General features: G+C 42.6%; 1 protein-coding gene across 1 annotated transcript in view; it reads left to right on the forward strand.

Moving 5' to 3' along the window:
* The window catches only part of ANKS1B (ankyrin repeat and sterile alpha motif domain containing 1B), a 450276-nt gene that overhangs the window by 398485 nt on the left and 37465 nt on the right, over positions 1-14326 (forward strand). Inside the window, 1 exon segment of the mRNA XM_009321298.1 lies at positions 1617-1796. Within this exon segment, the coding sequence (XP_009319573.1) occupies positions 1617-1796 (180 nt within the window).

Consider the following 14326-nt stretch of genomic DNA (forward strand, 5'->3'; position numbering starts at 1 on the left):
GGCCAAATGTAGGTGGATTTTCGTGAAGGAGGGAAAAAGACTATTCCTAAGAGGAAAACACTCCTTTCTTTGCCCTGGGAAATGTCAAGTGCTTGTCTCAGATCATAGGAAAGCTAGAGAATTAAAAACTATATATTCCTGATTTTAGCCAACCAACATGGAAAATACTAATCCGTTACTGTGATTGCAAGGAATAATGTCACGTAGACTCCTACATTTCAAGTATTAACATCAGATGTTGCTATCACTTGAATGAATTCAGAGAATTGCAACTTTCCTTTCCATTTGGAAGAAATAACAGCTCTCTGATTTCTTACACCAGATCTTGTTTCTTAACAGCATGGAGTAAAGTACCTTGACGCTTTTCAGAATTAGGTTTGCTTCAATGTAATCGTGCATGAAATATCTGCTTTAATCCTTTCTTTAAATAAAAAGGCAGGGTTTTTTACCCTCCATGCACACTGGAGCAGGTCTTTGCTTCCTCTAATATCTTCAGGTCCCTTCTTGTTGTTCAATATTGAAATGCAGTAGTACAGCAATAGGTAATTTAGACAAGGTCTGCACTGTGCAAACACACTCTTGGGTACGTTCTGCCTCCAGAGAACTTACTGTCAGAGAACTCTCTAGTGTCAGATAAATTGAGCCCAGTAACCTACATCGTCAGAGAGGAACATGTTTCCCCATCCAGTTGCTATGGCAGTGTTTTACAGTCCGCACTGGGGTGGTATGTGTGCAGACTGGCTGGCCAGTGCACTGTAGCTCTGCTTCTGCTGATTGCAATCTCCGAGACTGTTGAATGGTGGAGCTGGTCACCAACAAGTGATGTGATGTGCATGAGAATAGGTGTTTCCAAACATATATACGGTGGCTGGCTGTGAGCTGTGTGGTGGCAGATCCTGGTAAAACGTATAATTGGGAGGACATGCTTAGCTGTTTATTAGAGAGAGTTCATGTATCAATTCCCTGTGGTATTTGCACATTGACTGATACAAGGTCACAGTTCAGCACAGATTAGAAGAAAAGCCTGGTGAAATATTGGTACTCTGATGCTTTCATGCACTCTAGGAATTGTTATTTAGCTTCTTTCTGATATCCAGTATTTCAAGTTAAACGGATGTTCTGCAAGACCTAGAAAAATTGCAAAGTGTCTATAGTTTGTAAATGTTCATGCATTTCTTTTTCCCAGCAAGAGATGTTGCTAGAGTTCACATCACTTTCAAATCACTTTCACTGCTCTGAGTGGCTGCTCAGAAGTGGTGAGAATGTATTTCATCTTACAAATAGCTGGTCCTAAATCATGGCTTTATTTGGGCCTTGACAAGAAGTAACTCACTGTTTTATCTCTCTAGCAGTCCTGGAAGAGATTATATATTACACAAGGAGGTTTTGGAGAGGGAATTTGCCAGTAGTTCATGTAAATAGTGAATTATTTTTCTTTCCACATGGGCTCTGCACCTTAGGTAGCAAATCTCAAAAGTTCACCCACAGTAACCTCTACTTCAGGAATTGTTCCTTAATTTTTTAGTATGAATAATTCAAATACACTTTTAAATGTGTGGTTTTAAGTCAGCAATATGCTGCTGTTCTTATGCTGCATTTTTTTCCTCTCTGTCCAGGAACCCAGCGGTAACCACACTCCTCCTCAGTTGTCTCCATCACTTAGCCAAAGCACTTTCACTACTGGTGGCTCCCTGGACGTTCCCCACATTATCATGCAGGGCGATGCAAGGAGAAGAAGAAATGAAAACTATTTTGATGATATTCCCCGGTCAAAGCTGGAGAGGCAGATGGCACAGGTAGGGTTAAAACGATGCCGTTAAAAGGCTGTGCCTTGCTGCAATTGGTTACAGAACTAATCCTAACCATAGCTGTGGGTCATATATGAAGGCTGAATTGTAAACTACAAAGATTGACAATTTTTCCAAGCTGTCTGTTCCAGTTCTCTATATTTCAAATAGTGTAAGTTGGTGTGCAGTTTCTCCCGAGAGATAGAGTTTTGGGGGTGTTCAGGTGCCTGGAGGCTGAGATGAAGGTGCCTCCTGCGCACCAGAGCATGCAGACTCCCACCGGCACTGACTCCACCTCTTGTTTCTGTAAGAAGGTGCAGATTCCTCAGTTTCTGAGCATCCTAGATAAAAATAAGCTGACATCAGTTCACTGCCAGAAACTCAGAGGACTTGGGGGGCAGCGACTGCTGCATTTATTAATGGAGAGGGTCAGCATTCTGCTAAACTTTGTGATCTGGGGATATCTTGAGTGTTTAAAAGAAGATTTAACTGTGCAACAACTCATTTGAGCATCACAACAGTGCTAGACTCAACTGGATGTTAAATCAAACTGTTCATGGAAGAAAGCCTAAAGTAGCCTCCATCTCTAAATTTTTTTCACCCAACCACAATAAGAGTACTGATAATTTTAAATCAAGCACACGTTGACCAGGGTGATGTCTTGTACCATTCTAAAGGGCAGTAAAGTTAAGCTTGGACAGCCCGTTGGCAAAAATGCTTTAGGATGAACTCAGCTGTTTTTTGGTGGTACATACGATGAAAGACAACCAGGTCTTAAGCCATGCGGTGCTTTGCAGCGCATGTTGGAAATAGGGCTTTGACTTGCCGTCAGAAGCAGATGGGCAGCCAGTGCGATTTCTGGAGCGACTCACTCCACGAAGGAGCGGGTTGCTGCATGCTGCCCTGCGTGAGGCTTCCCAGTGGTTCTGCCTGCCACAGCCCAAAATAGAGCCTCTATCCAAAATTCAGCCTCAAAATGGAAACAGCTATGCAAATAACCGTGTTATGGTTAACGTAATGAACAAAAGGCTGCAGTCTCTCAGCTAATTGCATGAACAAGAAGTAGTAATTAAATAAACAAGCAAAACAAGGTGCTGCCGTTACCTGGGAACACAGAAACAAATTGAATTCCATTTGTTCAGGGGACATTTCTAGGGAAGTGAAATTGCATTTCGTTGGGTGGGGCTGTTTCCTTGCCTTTTTTTAATCTCCTAATTTTCTGCTGTACAATGTTATTGTACAGAATTAAGGGGAAAGTTGCCTAGTCAATGAGCTTGTTTTCAAACCAAAGTCTGATGGGCTTTTGTGGCAAGAACAAGGTTGAGCGGAAGTCCAGCAAGGAAAAGCCCAGTTCTTAACATGAAAATATTTCTTTGAAGGTCATGAAATTTTGGTGTTTGAGTGTGAAATACACACTTGCTCATGGCTGAGTAGACTGGTTCATCTACTTAGTTCAGGTTACCACTTGGTTCACAAATCCCTATTCTTACTTCCTCTTTTCGTCACTAAAATTGAAGGAAAAAAAAAAAACCGAATTAAAACAACCCAAAAAAACATACTAGCAATTCTTCCTGTCTCCTTTTCACTCTTTTCTTTTCCTGTTTGAAGTCCTGATGTTCCCAAGAGGTATGACACACTCTCATATGTGGCACCTGGAGGTCTTCTTTGGGCTAGTAAAAATTGCTTTTCCAGAAGGACTGTGATATGTTGCATATCCAAAGAGAAAACTGAGCAGTTAGTACTTACACAACTCCAAACCACTTTAAAACCAATTAAGTGCTGGGATTTTTTTTTTGTGGGAGTGTGTGCCCACTGAATTAATGACTTTGGTGCCTTCTCTCTAACTTTCACCATGGGATATAGCAGTCATCCTTTGGGACTCCAAAGGGGAAAATGGATTCAGACGAAATCCATAAAACAGTGTTTTGTGTTAGTCCCTGAACTCCAGTCTGTTTGGAATCTTTCTCAGCTCTGCCCCCAAATTCTGCACTCCTGATGTATGTAAAATCCCCTTGGACTTTAATGGGAAAGTCAATGACTCCCTCTGGTGATCATTCTCACTAAATTGGACTCACCCTATTAAGAGGCTAATCAGGGATTTCTTCAACCATTCTAGCCCAAAAATAGATTTTTAAATTTCTTTTTTGCAATATGTGCTTTGCTAAAATGAACTGCATTTCCTTCAATCTTTTCCCAAAGCCCCTTTGAAATTAAAGGTAAAATAATTGTTTCTGGAAAATAAAGGAGATGCAACTGATTCTTAACATGAGCCTTCTGCTCCATGGTTTTTTTTTTTATCTAGCAACTTCCTTCTTGCAGTTTGCAGGTTCCTTTGGCTTATGTCAGATCAACAACAACTTCTGAGCTGATACCAGTCCAGCTTTCCAGCTAGAATACTTCTCACAAACAGAACGATCTAGAGGGATTATTGGAATTGCTTTGAGGATATTCTTTGTCTTAACCCTTTCTTTGCTAGGCTGTTTGCATGCTGCTATATGAATCTGCATGTTTACTGGATGCTATAGTAGACAGATGTGCATAAAGACATCTTTGATGCTGTGATTTTTTGAAAGGGTTTTAGGTGTATTCTTGACGATGAAATTAATGGGTATTTTTATGGCCTTGAAGAGAGAGGCCAACATGGTATTGAGAGCTTATTCATGGTATTGCTTTCGTGAACTTGATTTTATTTCAGAAATGTTAGGGTAAGACTATTTTTAGCCTCAATTTAAAATCTAAAATCTGAAGGTATTTTGAGAAAATGGTGAGATCAGGTGTTTCCATCTTTACTATGGCCTGTGTTTTCACTAAACTTTTACATGGGAGTCATCAAGCATGTTGATCTTTGCATCAGATATCAACCAGTGTTTGTTGATCTGCTAAATGGGTTTAAACAATTCTCTAAACCATAATCAAATCTGCTTGTAAGTAACACAACACTTTGTTTCCTGCAGGAAGCACTGATTTAAATTTACTTAATGTGGGTGGTTTTGTCTCAAGGCCAGCGTGTACCTTCATTCACAGTTCCCTAGCAGACTGTTTGCGACCTAAGAGGGGAAATTCCTAATATAAACAATGAGTCTAACCAATTTAGATTCCCCACTGGAATAGGTTTGGTCATCCAACTCTCCAGTTGGTCGTCCAACTTCAAAAGTCTTTGACGTCTGGTTGGATAAATCACAACTGCCGAAAAGGTAATACAGAAGGTTGTGAGATGGTTTGTTTTCCAAAAAAAAAGGAAAAAAAAATCCAGAGAAGATTGAGCGGTCTGAGTCATCTTTGACTGTGGATGTTGAATTCTGAGCCTGCAAACTCTAGATTAATATGATCAAATTAATGTAGTTTAAAATAGCTGAGGTTGCTCTTAAGATTGCCTAAACCTTTAAAATAGAACTGAAATCATACAGGCAAAGCCTAAGGACTTCAGAACCAAAATCAACAGGAGGAGTCCTGTTGAAGGGACTGGGCTCTTCATTCACCCCTGAAATCACGGTGTGGGGGGAAATAGATATTTGGGGGGAAGAGCTTTGGAGGTTAAAAAGAAGCATAGCTAAGTTCATTAAAATACACCAATTAAAATGTCAGTTCTTTAGGATTTGTAATTCTCCAGGCAGCAGAGAAGCTTTAGGTACTATCTGCAAGCATATCCCAGACTGCGAGCCCCGAGGCTGTTGCTATTTATTGCTCCAGTCAGTGACATACGGTGCTTTTAGCCACCATGGTCCATAAGACCTCTCACCGTAGCGTTCAGAGCACTGCACCCTGCCTCGAGTCGGGAGTGAGGGCCGAAAGCATCCTCCCTGCGGCAGGCGGTTAGGGAGGTGCGGGGAGCGCCTCTGCCCACACCGCTCCTTGCAGAAGCAGAGCCGGGTCAGGCGTCACCCCGATGCTGCGCACACTCTCCCCATAGGGCTGAACCTGTGGTGCACCCCGAGATGGGAGAGGTCTGTCATTTTGGGAGGCGGTGGGCAGACGCCTCTTTAGGGCTCTGGGGAAAGCTCTGTGCTGTGTCTGCCTCTGGGAACAAAAAGTGGTAATGAGTCAGAGTAAGCTTTCTGGTAGGATAAACCTAGTCATGGCCCATATGGGAGGAACCCCAGTGGGCTGTGATGGAAGGAAAAGAATCCTCTAAGATCTCAGAGAGTTGGAAAAATTATTCACAAAGGCTGGCAGAAGTTCTTTCCCAGAGATGCTGAACCCAGACTTAATTTTGAAAGCCTTTCTGGGTTCTTTGGTCCCATGGTCTGAGGGCTCTTACTCCTTTTTTTTTTTTTTTTTTTTTTCCCTAAAACACAAGATAACTTAAATGTAAGGTCATTGTAATGACTGGGTAGTAAGTTTGAAATAAAGCTACCCCGATTGTTGGGATTCTGCCTTGTAATGTTATTTTGTGAGCTATAATAATTCATTGCAGGATTAGGATCGATATGCAGGAGACAGTCATTTAAATGGAGTTAGTACCAGAGATCCTTTATCTACAATAGAGGAAAAGTGTAATAAAAACAAGAGACAGAATTAGTGAAGGCAGGTTTTAACCTGATCTAGTTGAAGATGTCCCTGCCCACGGCAGGGCAGTTGGACTAGATGACCCTTCCAACCCAAACTATTCTGTGATTCTATAGGAAAATTGTGAAATAATTTTGCTGCTTTCTGAAATAATACCTTCAACTCAATAATGTCTTCCAAATACTTCACAGATACTAATGCATTTGTATTTCCAGTGCACTGTGGGGCTATGTCATTTAAAATCGTGTTTTCCATTTTACAGCTAAGAAAATTGAGGTACAGGGATGTTGCAGGTTGGCTAAGATGACCCTGAAAGTTTGAAGCAGACAAAAATAAAACTCTTGTCTCATGAGACCCACCTTTAGTTTTTTAATTTTGAACCACAGTATGACATTTTAAAATTTGCTTGTTTCCTCTTTGTTTTCCTGTCTCCTTCTCTGCTTTGGAAGGATTTAAAGATTACAGTGAATGAAGGAAAATACGCCCAGGAGAATATTGGTGTGTAAAATGAGATTATCTAAGAAGCAATGAAGAATGAGTTTTATCAATGGTTGAAATTACTGGTGAAATAACAGAATTCTTTACTAGTAGATTTAAGAAGCAACAAATACAAAAATACAGTTGTCTAGATTATTTAATTCTGTTGTAATTTCTAAGGTTTCTTACTTCCATTTTTTTTAAGCATAAAATAGTGTCTGTTGAGAGGATGAACATGAGTATTTAAAATCCAAACAAAATGCTCCAAGGTTCATATTTTTAGGTGCATTTTATTTTTAATATGGAAGGATGACTGAACTATGAAGACCTTCAATTTAACATCAAAAGAAAAATGCTTAGCTGAATCTATTTTTATTGCATGGTATAGATGTTACTGACAATTGTCTTTTTAATTCAGATAGATATTAATGCCATAGAGGCCTGATCTTGAAATGTAAATTTCAGCAAACTTTCATCTGTAAATTCCTTGAGTATTGTGTATTTAATGGACAAGTAAACTGATAAAGGCATTATGAAAAACCTAAGTTATTTCTGCCTGAATAGAAAGATACAATTTTTTCAAGAAAGTTACAGAAGCTAGCATTTTAGAAATAAAGTCGTGGGATGTGGATCATACCTACATGCTGCTTCAGCATATGGAATTAAGGAAGCCGATTCTATATTTGGTATTAATGATCCAAACTGAAGCCATAAATACTACACCAAGAAGGGGACAGATGTTCTTTCAAGATGGGGACAGATGTTCTTTATTAATTTACTGTTTTTCACACTCAGTCTTGTGAGCTAGAAGCTCTATATTGGCAAGATTGTATGAAAAATGAAGGAGGATTGTATGAAAAATGGAGAAGACAAGGTAGTTTCTACTGTCAAATAAACTATTCTTATTGAAAATCTGAATATTTCAGAGTCAAAGCTGAATTGTAATATCTAACATTTACATTTTTGAGCTGCTGGAAAAAAAGTTGTACTTACTTTGGGGTGCCTTCTGAAAGAGCCCACTTTTTTTTTGTTGGGTTTTTTTTGGCTAAAATGTAGATACCTATACCTAATGTTCAGGGACCAGTCTCGTAATCTTTATTGGTGATATTTGTCTGGAAGTTTGTATCCTCTATGCAAGGCTAAAAGGCTGGGGCGCACTTGTAGCTGGCAGCACCAGCAGAAGAGGTGTTGTCAATCAGAAGAGGCTTGGCTGCTCGCCACAGGTCGTGGGGCCAGAGCTGCGTCTGTAATACTGCACCTCTAGGAGCCGGGCAGGGCAGCCGTAGCCTTAGCAAACCGCTGGGAAGACCCTTAGTCGGTCCTCCCCAGCAGGAACCCAACTCCTGGCTCACTGGATCGAAATCAAATGAAAACTGACTGCCTATCAGAGAAGATCACCATCGCATGAATGAGGGTGTCAGCTGGGTGAAAGAGAAGCACAGCTGTGTTATTAGTCTTTTCTCGTCAGAGGAAAATGTGCAAAGTATGGGTCTGCATGGAGGAGGAGCTGGAGGTGCACAGGACCTAGAGCATCGACCCTGGTGTGGAAGGGTGGCTTTCCTTCTCGCCCTGCCGCCGGCTGGAGGGGACGGTCTTTGCAGGCTCGCTGTGGTCCTGGGCCAGCTGTCTCCCCTCCTGGGGTGTGCTGGCCATGGCATGCACCCTCTTGTGAAACCTTGCTGGGAGCTGCTGACAGGGTGCACTGACCTGGAGCATGGTGTCGCTGCTCACGCCTGTCACCCACTGCCTGCCTGCAAGAAAGCTGTTCCAAGATGGCAAGTGATTTTCTGGAAATCTTCATGTAACGTATTTTCAGGAGAAGAAAAAGAAATATACCAATGCAAAACGTACTTATTCTAATAAGAAATGTTATTTCTAACTTCTGCTTCTCTAAAAGAATTTCAAATTTCACTTGAAAAAAGTCCATCTCTGAAGATCTTGTTTTCGAAGGAGGATCTGCGATTATTCCTGCCAGTAAGACAAGCTCTCCCCCGAGCTCTGGGAACATTCAGGGAAGCAACATCTATTGAGACAGCACAACTGCTCTCCCACGGTCCTAAAACATTTGGAGTGATGAGCACAAAAGGGGCCAGACAGCCCCATTCATCCGATTTTCATTTGTTTCTTTCAGTCGTTGCACCTTTAAAGATTGTTCGCCATGCCAAGAGTGATTTTTCTGGGATTTGATCCAAAATTCTCCTCATTTCTGGAGCTAGACTGAATTATAGTTAGCGAGTTAGATAATGTGCATCGGAGGGAGCAGGGTTTGCTGCTGTTTCTCTCCTTCCCTCTGCACCTCTCTGGGGCTGCAGTGCCAGGGGATGGGAGCAATTTCCCAAGGCTCAGCCCTGCAGTGAGACAGCGGAAGAGGCAGCGGGGCAATAAGCCCAGAGGTTATGTTCAGCAGCTCCTCTTCTCCCCATGCACCAGCTCTGCGATGTGGAAGTGTGAGAGAGGGCGAGCCTTGCCGGGCAGAGGTGGAGAAGGCAGCAGAAAATCAGGAGTCACCGACAAACTTCTCAGACCAGCTCAGGGGTGACCAGACCACTGGGGACCCACATTTACCTAACCAGGGCCATGCCTTGGTGTTTTCTAGACTTCTGTTTGTTGTTGTTACTCTCTCCTGGATTCCCTCAGTGTGCCTCCATCCTCCTTGAAGTGCAGTGGCTAAAACTGGATGCTGCCCCATATGAGACCTTGGTGGTGGCTGCGTATGGCACAGAAGTTCCTTCCCATGTGTTACAATATGCTACTTTTATTAAATACCTCCTTTTTTATTTAGGAGAGGGGAGTTCAGTGAAGGGCCACCAAGATGGTCAGGGCTGGAGCACTTGCCCACTGAGGAGAGGCTGGGGGACCAGGGCTGGCTGGAGAAAAGGCGACTTTGGGTACAAAAACTGAAAGAGGAAAGGTGCTGACAGGATGGGAAGATAAACTTCCTCCCCAGGAGGACAGGCAAGGCAGGGGACAGGTTGCTCACAGAGGCTGTCCAGTCTCTGTCCTTGGAGGTTTTCAAGACCTGGCTCAATGAAGCCCTGAGCAACCTGGTCTCATCTCACAGCTGGTCCTGCTTTGATCTGGGGTTGGAATGGAAACTTCTTGAGCTCCCTTCCAACTTGAATTATCCTGTGATTTATTTGCTTATTCTTTTGCAAGACCACTATATTTAATTTGAAGTATATTAAAACTTCCAAATCTTTTTGTGTCCTCTCCCCACCTCCCTGTTAAATCGGTCTTCTAATTTATTTGCTATTTTATTTATTTAATTTGCTATTTATTTATTTAATCTTACTTTCTCAAGGGCTACTCTTGTCTTACTGAATTTCACCTGACTGATTTCTGTAGTTCATCAAATCCATTTTCTGTTCTTACCCTGTTGTGGGAAGTTCTTGACTCCTGGATCCTCCCCAGAGAGCCTGAGCTCTCCTCCAAGCCACAGCATGGAGCAGGTCATTGCAGATTCCCTTGGCGTGTTCCAGTCCACTTGTGCTTCAATACCAATAATTATTCTCTAAACGTGCACTTCAACTTCTTGTGCAACCACTGCATTTTGACTGAAGCTAGTTTGTGTATGGGGCACGTCATGTGTCACTGCATCAGGAGTCGCACCATCGGTGTCCAAGTCCTGCTGGGCTTCTCTTTGCGGCTGCTGATTTAGTCAGCCAGTTTTCCAACAAAGGAAGGAAATTTGTTCTGAGATGATTCATACCGAACAACCTCATTATAAACATCTTGAGTTTTTCTTGGACCATAGAAGCTCTGTCGGGTAACACATGGCAGGCAAGATCATGCTTTTTCTTTGTTATCCTCCATAGATATAGATCTATACAGATACGTGCACATATTCCTAAGTGTTTATTTCAGGTGGCCAGGAGCAAAGTCAGAAGGTCTCATAGTCCATGAGGACCAGGGCATGGTGACTGGATTTTTAAACAGTTCTTCTAGAAACTTGCTGGTCCCTGCAGTTAGGCTGGCTATAACTTTCCGAATCTTCCTTTTCTCCCATCTTAAATATTCTTTTAGCCCTTCTTCGGTCCCTTCAGTATCTTCTATGACTTTCCAAGGATAATTGCTCCTACTTAAGGTAAATCTTTGACATCTCCTAAAGAGCTATCGAATGAAGTTCATTGAGCTGTGCTGAATACATCAGGACTGCCTTCCACCCAACTCCTATTCCTTCTGCATATGCTGTCCAGGTATTCTCTTCTGTTGCTTTCCTCCTTTCTTCTCCTTAGAAAGTATATAATTTCCATGATCAATCTTATGGTTTGTGATCACTTTCAGTACAGTTACTTTCTGTCTTCAGATTATAGGATCATAGAATAGTTGGGTTGGAAGGGACCTCTAAAGGTCATCTAGTCCAGTTCCCCTGCTGTGGGCAGGCACATCTTCCACTAGATCAGGTTGCTCAGAGCCCTGTCCAACTTGTTAACCCCCCCAATTATCAACCAAGTCTTCCATGTCTATAGGGATGAAGCCTGAAGTAAGTTCTCCTTAGATAATTTTGTTCACCTTATGAAACACTAAGTTGTCTCCAACACAGCCCACAACCTTGAAGACCTGTATATGTACTGTCCTACAGATTTTCCAGTAAATATGAGTAATTAGAAAGAGTTGAAGCAGGTGGAAATGTGCAAACACTTTGTAACATGATTGGCTACTGACTTTACAACAGGTGTCTGAAGTAATTATACCCTATTGTCTTCTGTCACAGAGGAAGTTAGCAAGAAGAATAAGAAATAGTGAATGTGTTTTCTTAAAATGAAGCAGGTTAAGGTAAATAAATAGGAGAAGTGAAAATGTCCTTAATTATTTTAAAAGACAGTCATGAAGTGATTAGGAGACCACGTCAGACTTGCAATTGCTGGGAAGGGAAGGGAAGGGAGATGGATGAGTGGAGAGCCGGTAACGTGGACCCTCACCTCCCTCCCTCTCACACCATTAACCAGCCACCTGTATCATGGGTAGCAGATGGCAGGAGGTGTGCAGGCCATTCCCTTTCCCCCTTTCTTTGCCCCTCCTGCCCATCAGAGTTGTGTCCCACAGTGACTAGGCAGGGAAATCTTTTATGCATGGGACGTCTATAGCTGTCACAAAAATGTGGTATCATGATAGCAGATTCTTGTGATATTACTCGTATGCATTTATCTTTTGGGAAGAATAAGATAAGCACGTTTGATACTAATCAGGCAATAACTGATGCTATTTTTTTGCTCCTCTTTACCGTATTAGGAAAATATTCTTTGTTAAACTCTCTTTTTCACAGAACCTCTGTGTCAGTGGTATTAAGTACCCAAGTGTATTTGTGTTTATTATGGTGGAAGTGCATGCACAGATTGAATTATTTTCCTTCTTTTTGAGGGCATATGTTTTGGGAGCTGAAAATTATGCGTGTTTGAAGCCTAATCCCAATTCTCCCTCCTACTGCCTATTTTCTGACCTCAGACACTCATTTAACCTTTTTCCTTTCCTTGGTTCCTTCCTCTTCAGCACAGGGGTATGCAACTTTAAGTATTTCTCCTGGGGATTTCAGAATTCATTAAAAAATTTCAGCACTTTGAAGACATAAAATATGTATATAGTAAATGCTAAATATTTTTACAGTGGTGCAAGGAAAAGGTTGGTTTGTGAATTTGAATTCATTACCTTCTGTAAAATTATTGTTCCTTCGGTACTGCATTTCGGTACCTTAGTCATTCAAACATCAATGAGTGCAGAACTGAGTAATGAGTTTTGCACTGCTGCCCTTCTGACTGGGCATTCATACAGTTGTGGGAAATTCTCGGTCTCTGCTGGTCCGCTTGATTTATCATTGATTTAATAAACCAAGTCACCTGTATTTAAAGATGATATAGCTTAATCCCAGATCTTCCAAACCTTTAATTCTGGAGGTAAGTCTGTGTGATGGGGGCAGTTCACTTGAACAGTCCTTGGAGCAGAGACCTGGACCCAGAACTTGCCTCTTGCAGGTGGGTGCTCCAAACATCTGCTTTTATGCACTCTTCTTTCTCCAAAGAATTAAAAATAATAAGAAGGGCTTCCTTTCATTTATAAAAGGGGTTGAAGACAACCTATCTTCTGCTGCTTTAACTTGTGAAAGAGGAAGGTGAAATACATAGGTGTGAATTCTCCCAGTCAGAGGAGGGCACCAAACTGAGAGCTCCCAACTCTTGGGGGAGTGCGCTAACCTGTGAGTTTATGTTTCGGAGAAGATGAGCTGGGGAGGGAGGGGCAGGGTGGGTACCATTAGCGTGTGTAAGAAAGGATTGATTCCCTGCCCTTTTTTAAAATGGTGAAACTTAAAGCTTGCATACACAATTGCTGCAGTGTCACGTTACCTGTTCCTGAGTTAGCACCAAAGCAGACGATAGACGTATCTGGTGTATTTATGCATTTACTTGCTGCAGCACGGTAGGGCCGCTATCGCGGCATCGCTGTGTCAGTGCAGCAGCTGTGCCGCTCTGCGGCTGAGGCAGCGCTGCCAGGAGAGCCCCACACACCTCTGCTGCGCGGGGACAGGCCCCAGCTCCCGGCTGATCCGGCTGAGGTGCCACACCACTCCCTAAAGGCAAGTCCTCAGGAGGGGCAGGATTTAAGGATACACCTTCGTCTGCAGAATACCAAGATGGTGAGAACTGGCTGTACGATATGACAGCATCACGGCAACCCCATACCAGCACCACTAGCGCCAGGGAGAGATAAAACATCTGCTAGCATACAGTACCATGCTGCCTTATCTTACTCCTTTCAGGACCTCAGCAAGTGTGTCCAAATAGCACTGCAGTATGTTTTTGTGATTACCAGATGCTTGGGAATGCTGCGCTGGCATGGAAATGCCTTCTCTTTTACTCTTCTCTTGAAAAGCAGAAGCACAACCTCCTGCCATGGATTCCCATTCAGGAATCCCCCCCCAGGCAAACAAACGTAGGCATCACGGTGATGGGTATGGCCGGAGCATCCAGAAGTCAGTTTGCCTGACATACAGAAAAAAAAGGTCCTTAGTGCCAACCAGTGCAACATCCTAATAATGGCACAGCAGAAGTAGCTGGGGCGGTGTTTGCTACTGGCCTCACACTGAGAGTACCTGTTCGTCACATGGAGGAGGACTGTTTTGTAGCAAGTTGCAGAGGATGAGGTAGAAGACTGTGAAACAAAGTCAAAATTTGTATTAACTAATGCTATCAACATGTAGAGCCCTGCGCATCACAAAGGAGGAGCAAATAACTTCGAAAACAAGATGGGGGAGAAGAAATTAAGCAGATACAGGAAAGTTTAAGAATTACTGAAGCTGGGGGAAGGGATGCGTGCACATGCATTTCAAATCATTAAGGAAATAAGGGACAATTAACAACATTAGGCAGCCACCAGCCTGTCTGGCAGCGCTCGGTAGTCAGTCCAGAGGATGCCAGCCTGCCCTGACAGTAACCAGAAGTGATAACCTAGTCTGTCACCAGCCAGGCAGCCAGGTTTCAGGCTGCAAAAGGTAAGAGCAAGAGCCGTATTTCTAAGAGTTGCACTTCTTTGGGTCGTTTTAAGCAGCGGTGCTAAATTCCTGC

The sequence above is a fragment of the Pygoscelis adeliae genome, unplaced genomic scaffold (assembly GCF_000699105.1).
Source record: "Pygoscelis adeliae isolate BGI_AS28 unplaced genomic scaffold, ASM69910v1 Scaffold232, whole genome shotgun sequence".
Taxonomy (NCBI): Eukaryota; Metazoa; Chordata; class Aves; order Sphenisciformes; family Spheniscidae; genus Pygoscelis; species Pygoscelis adeliae.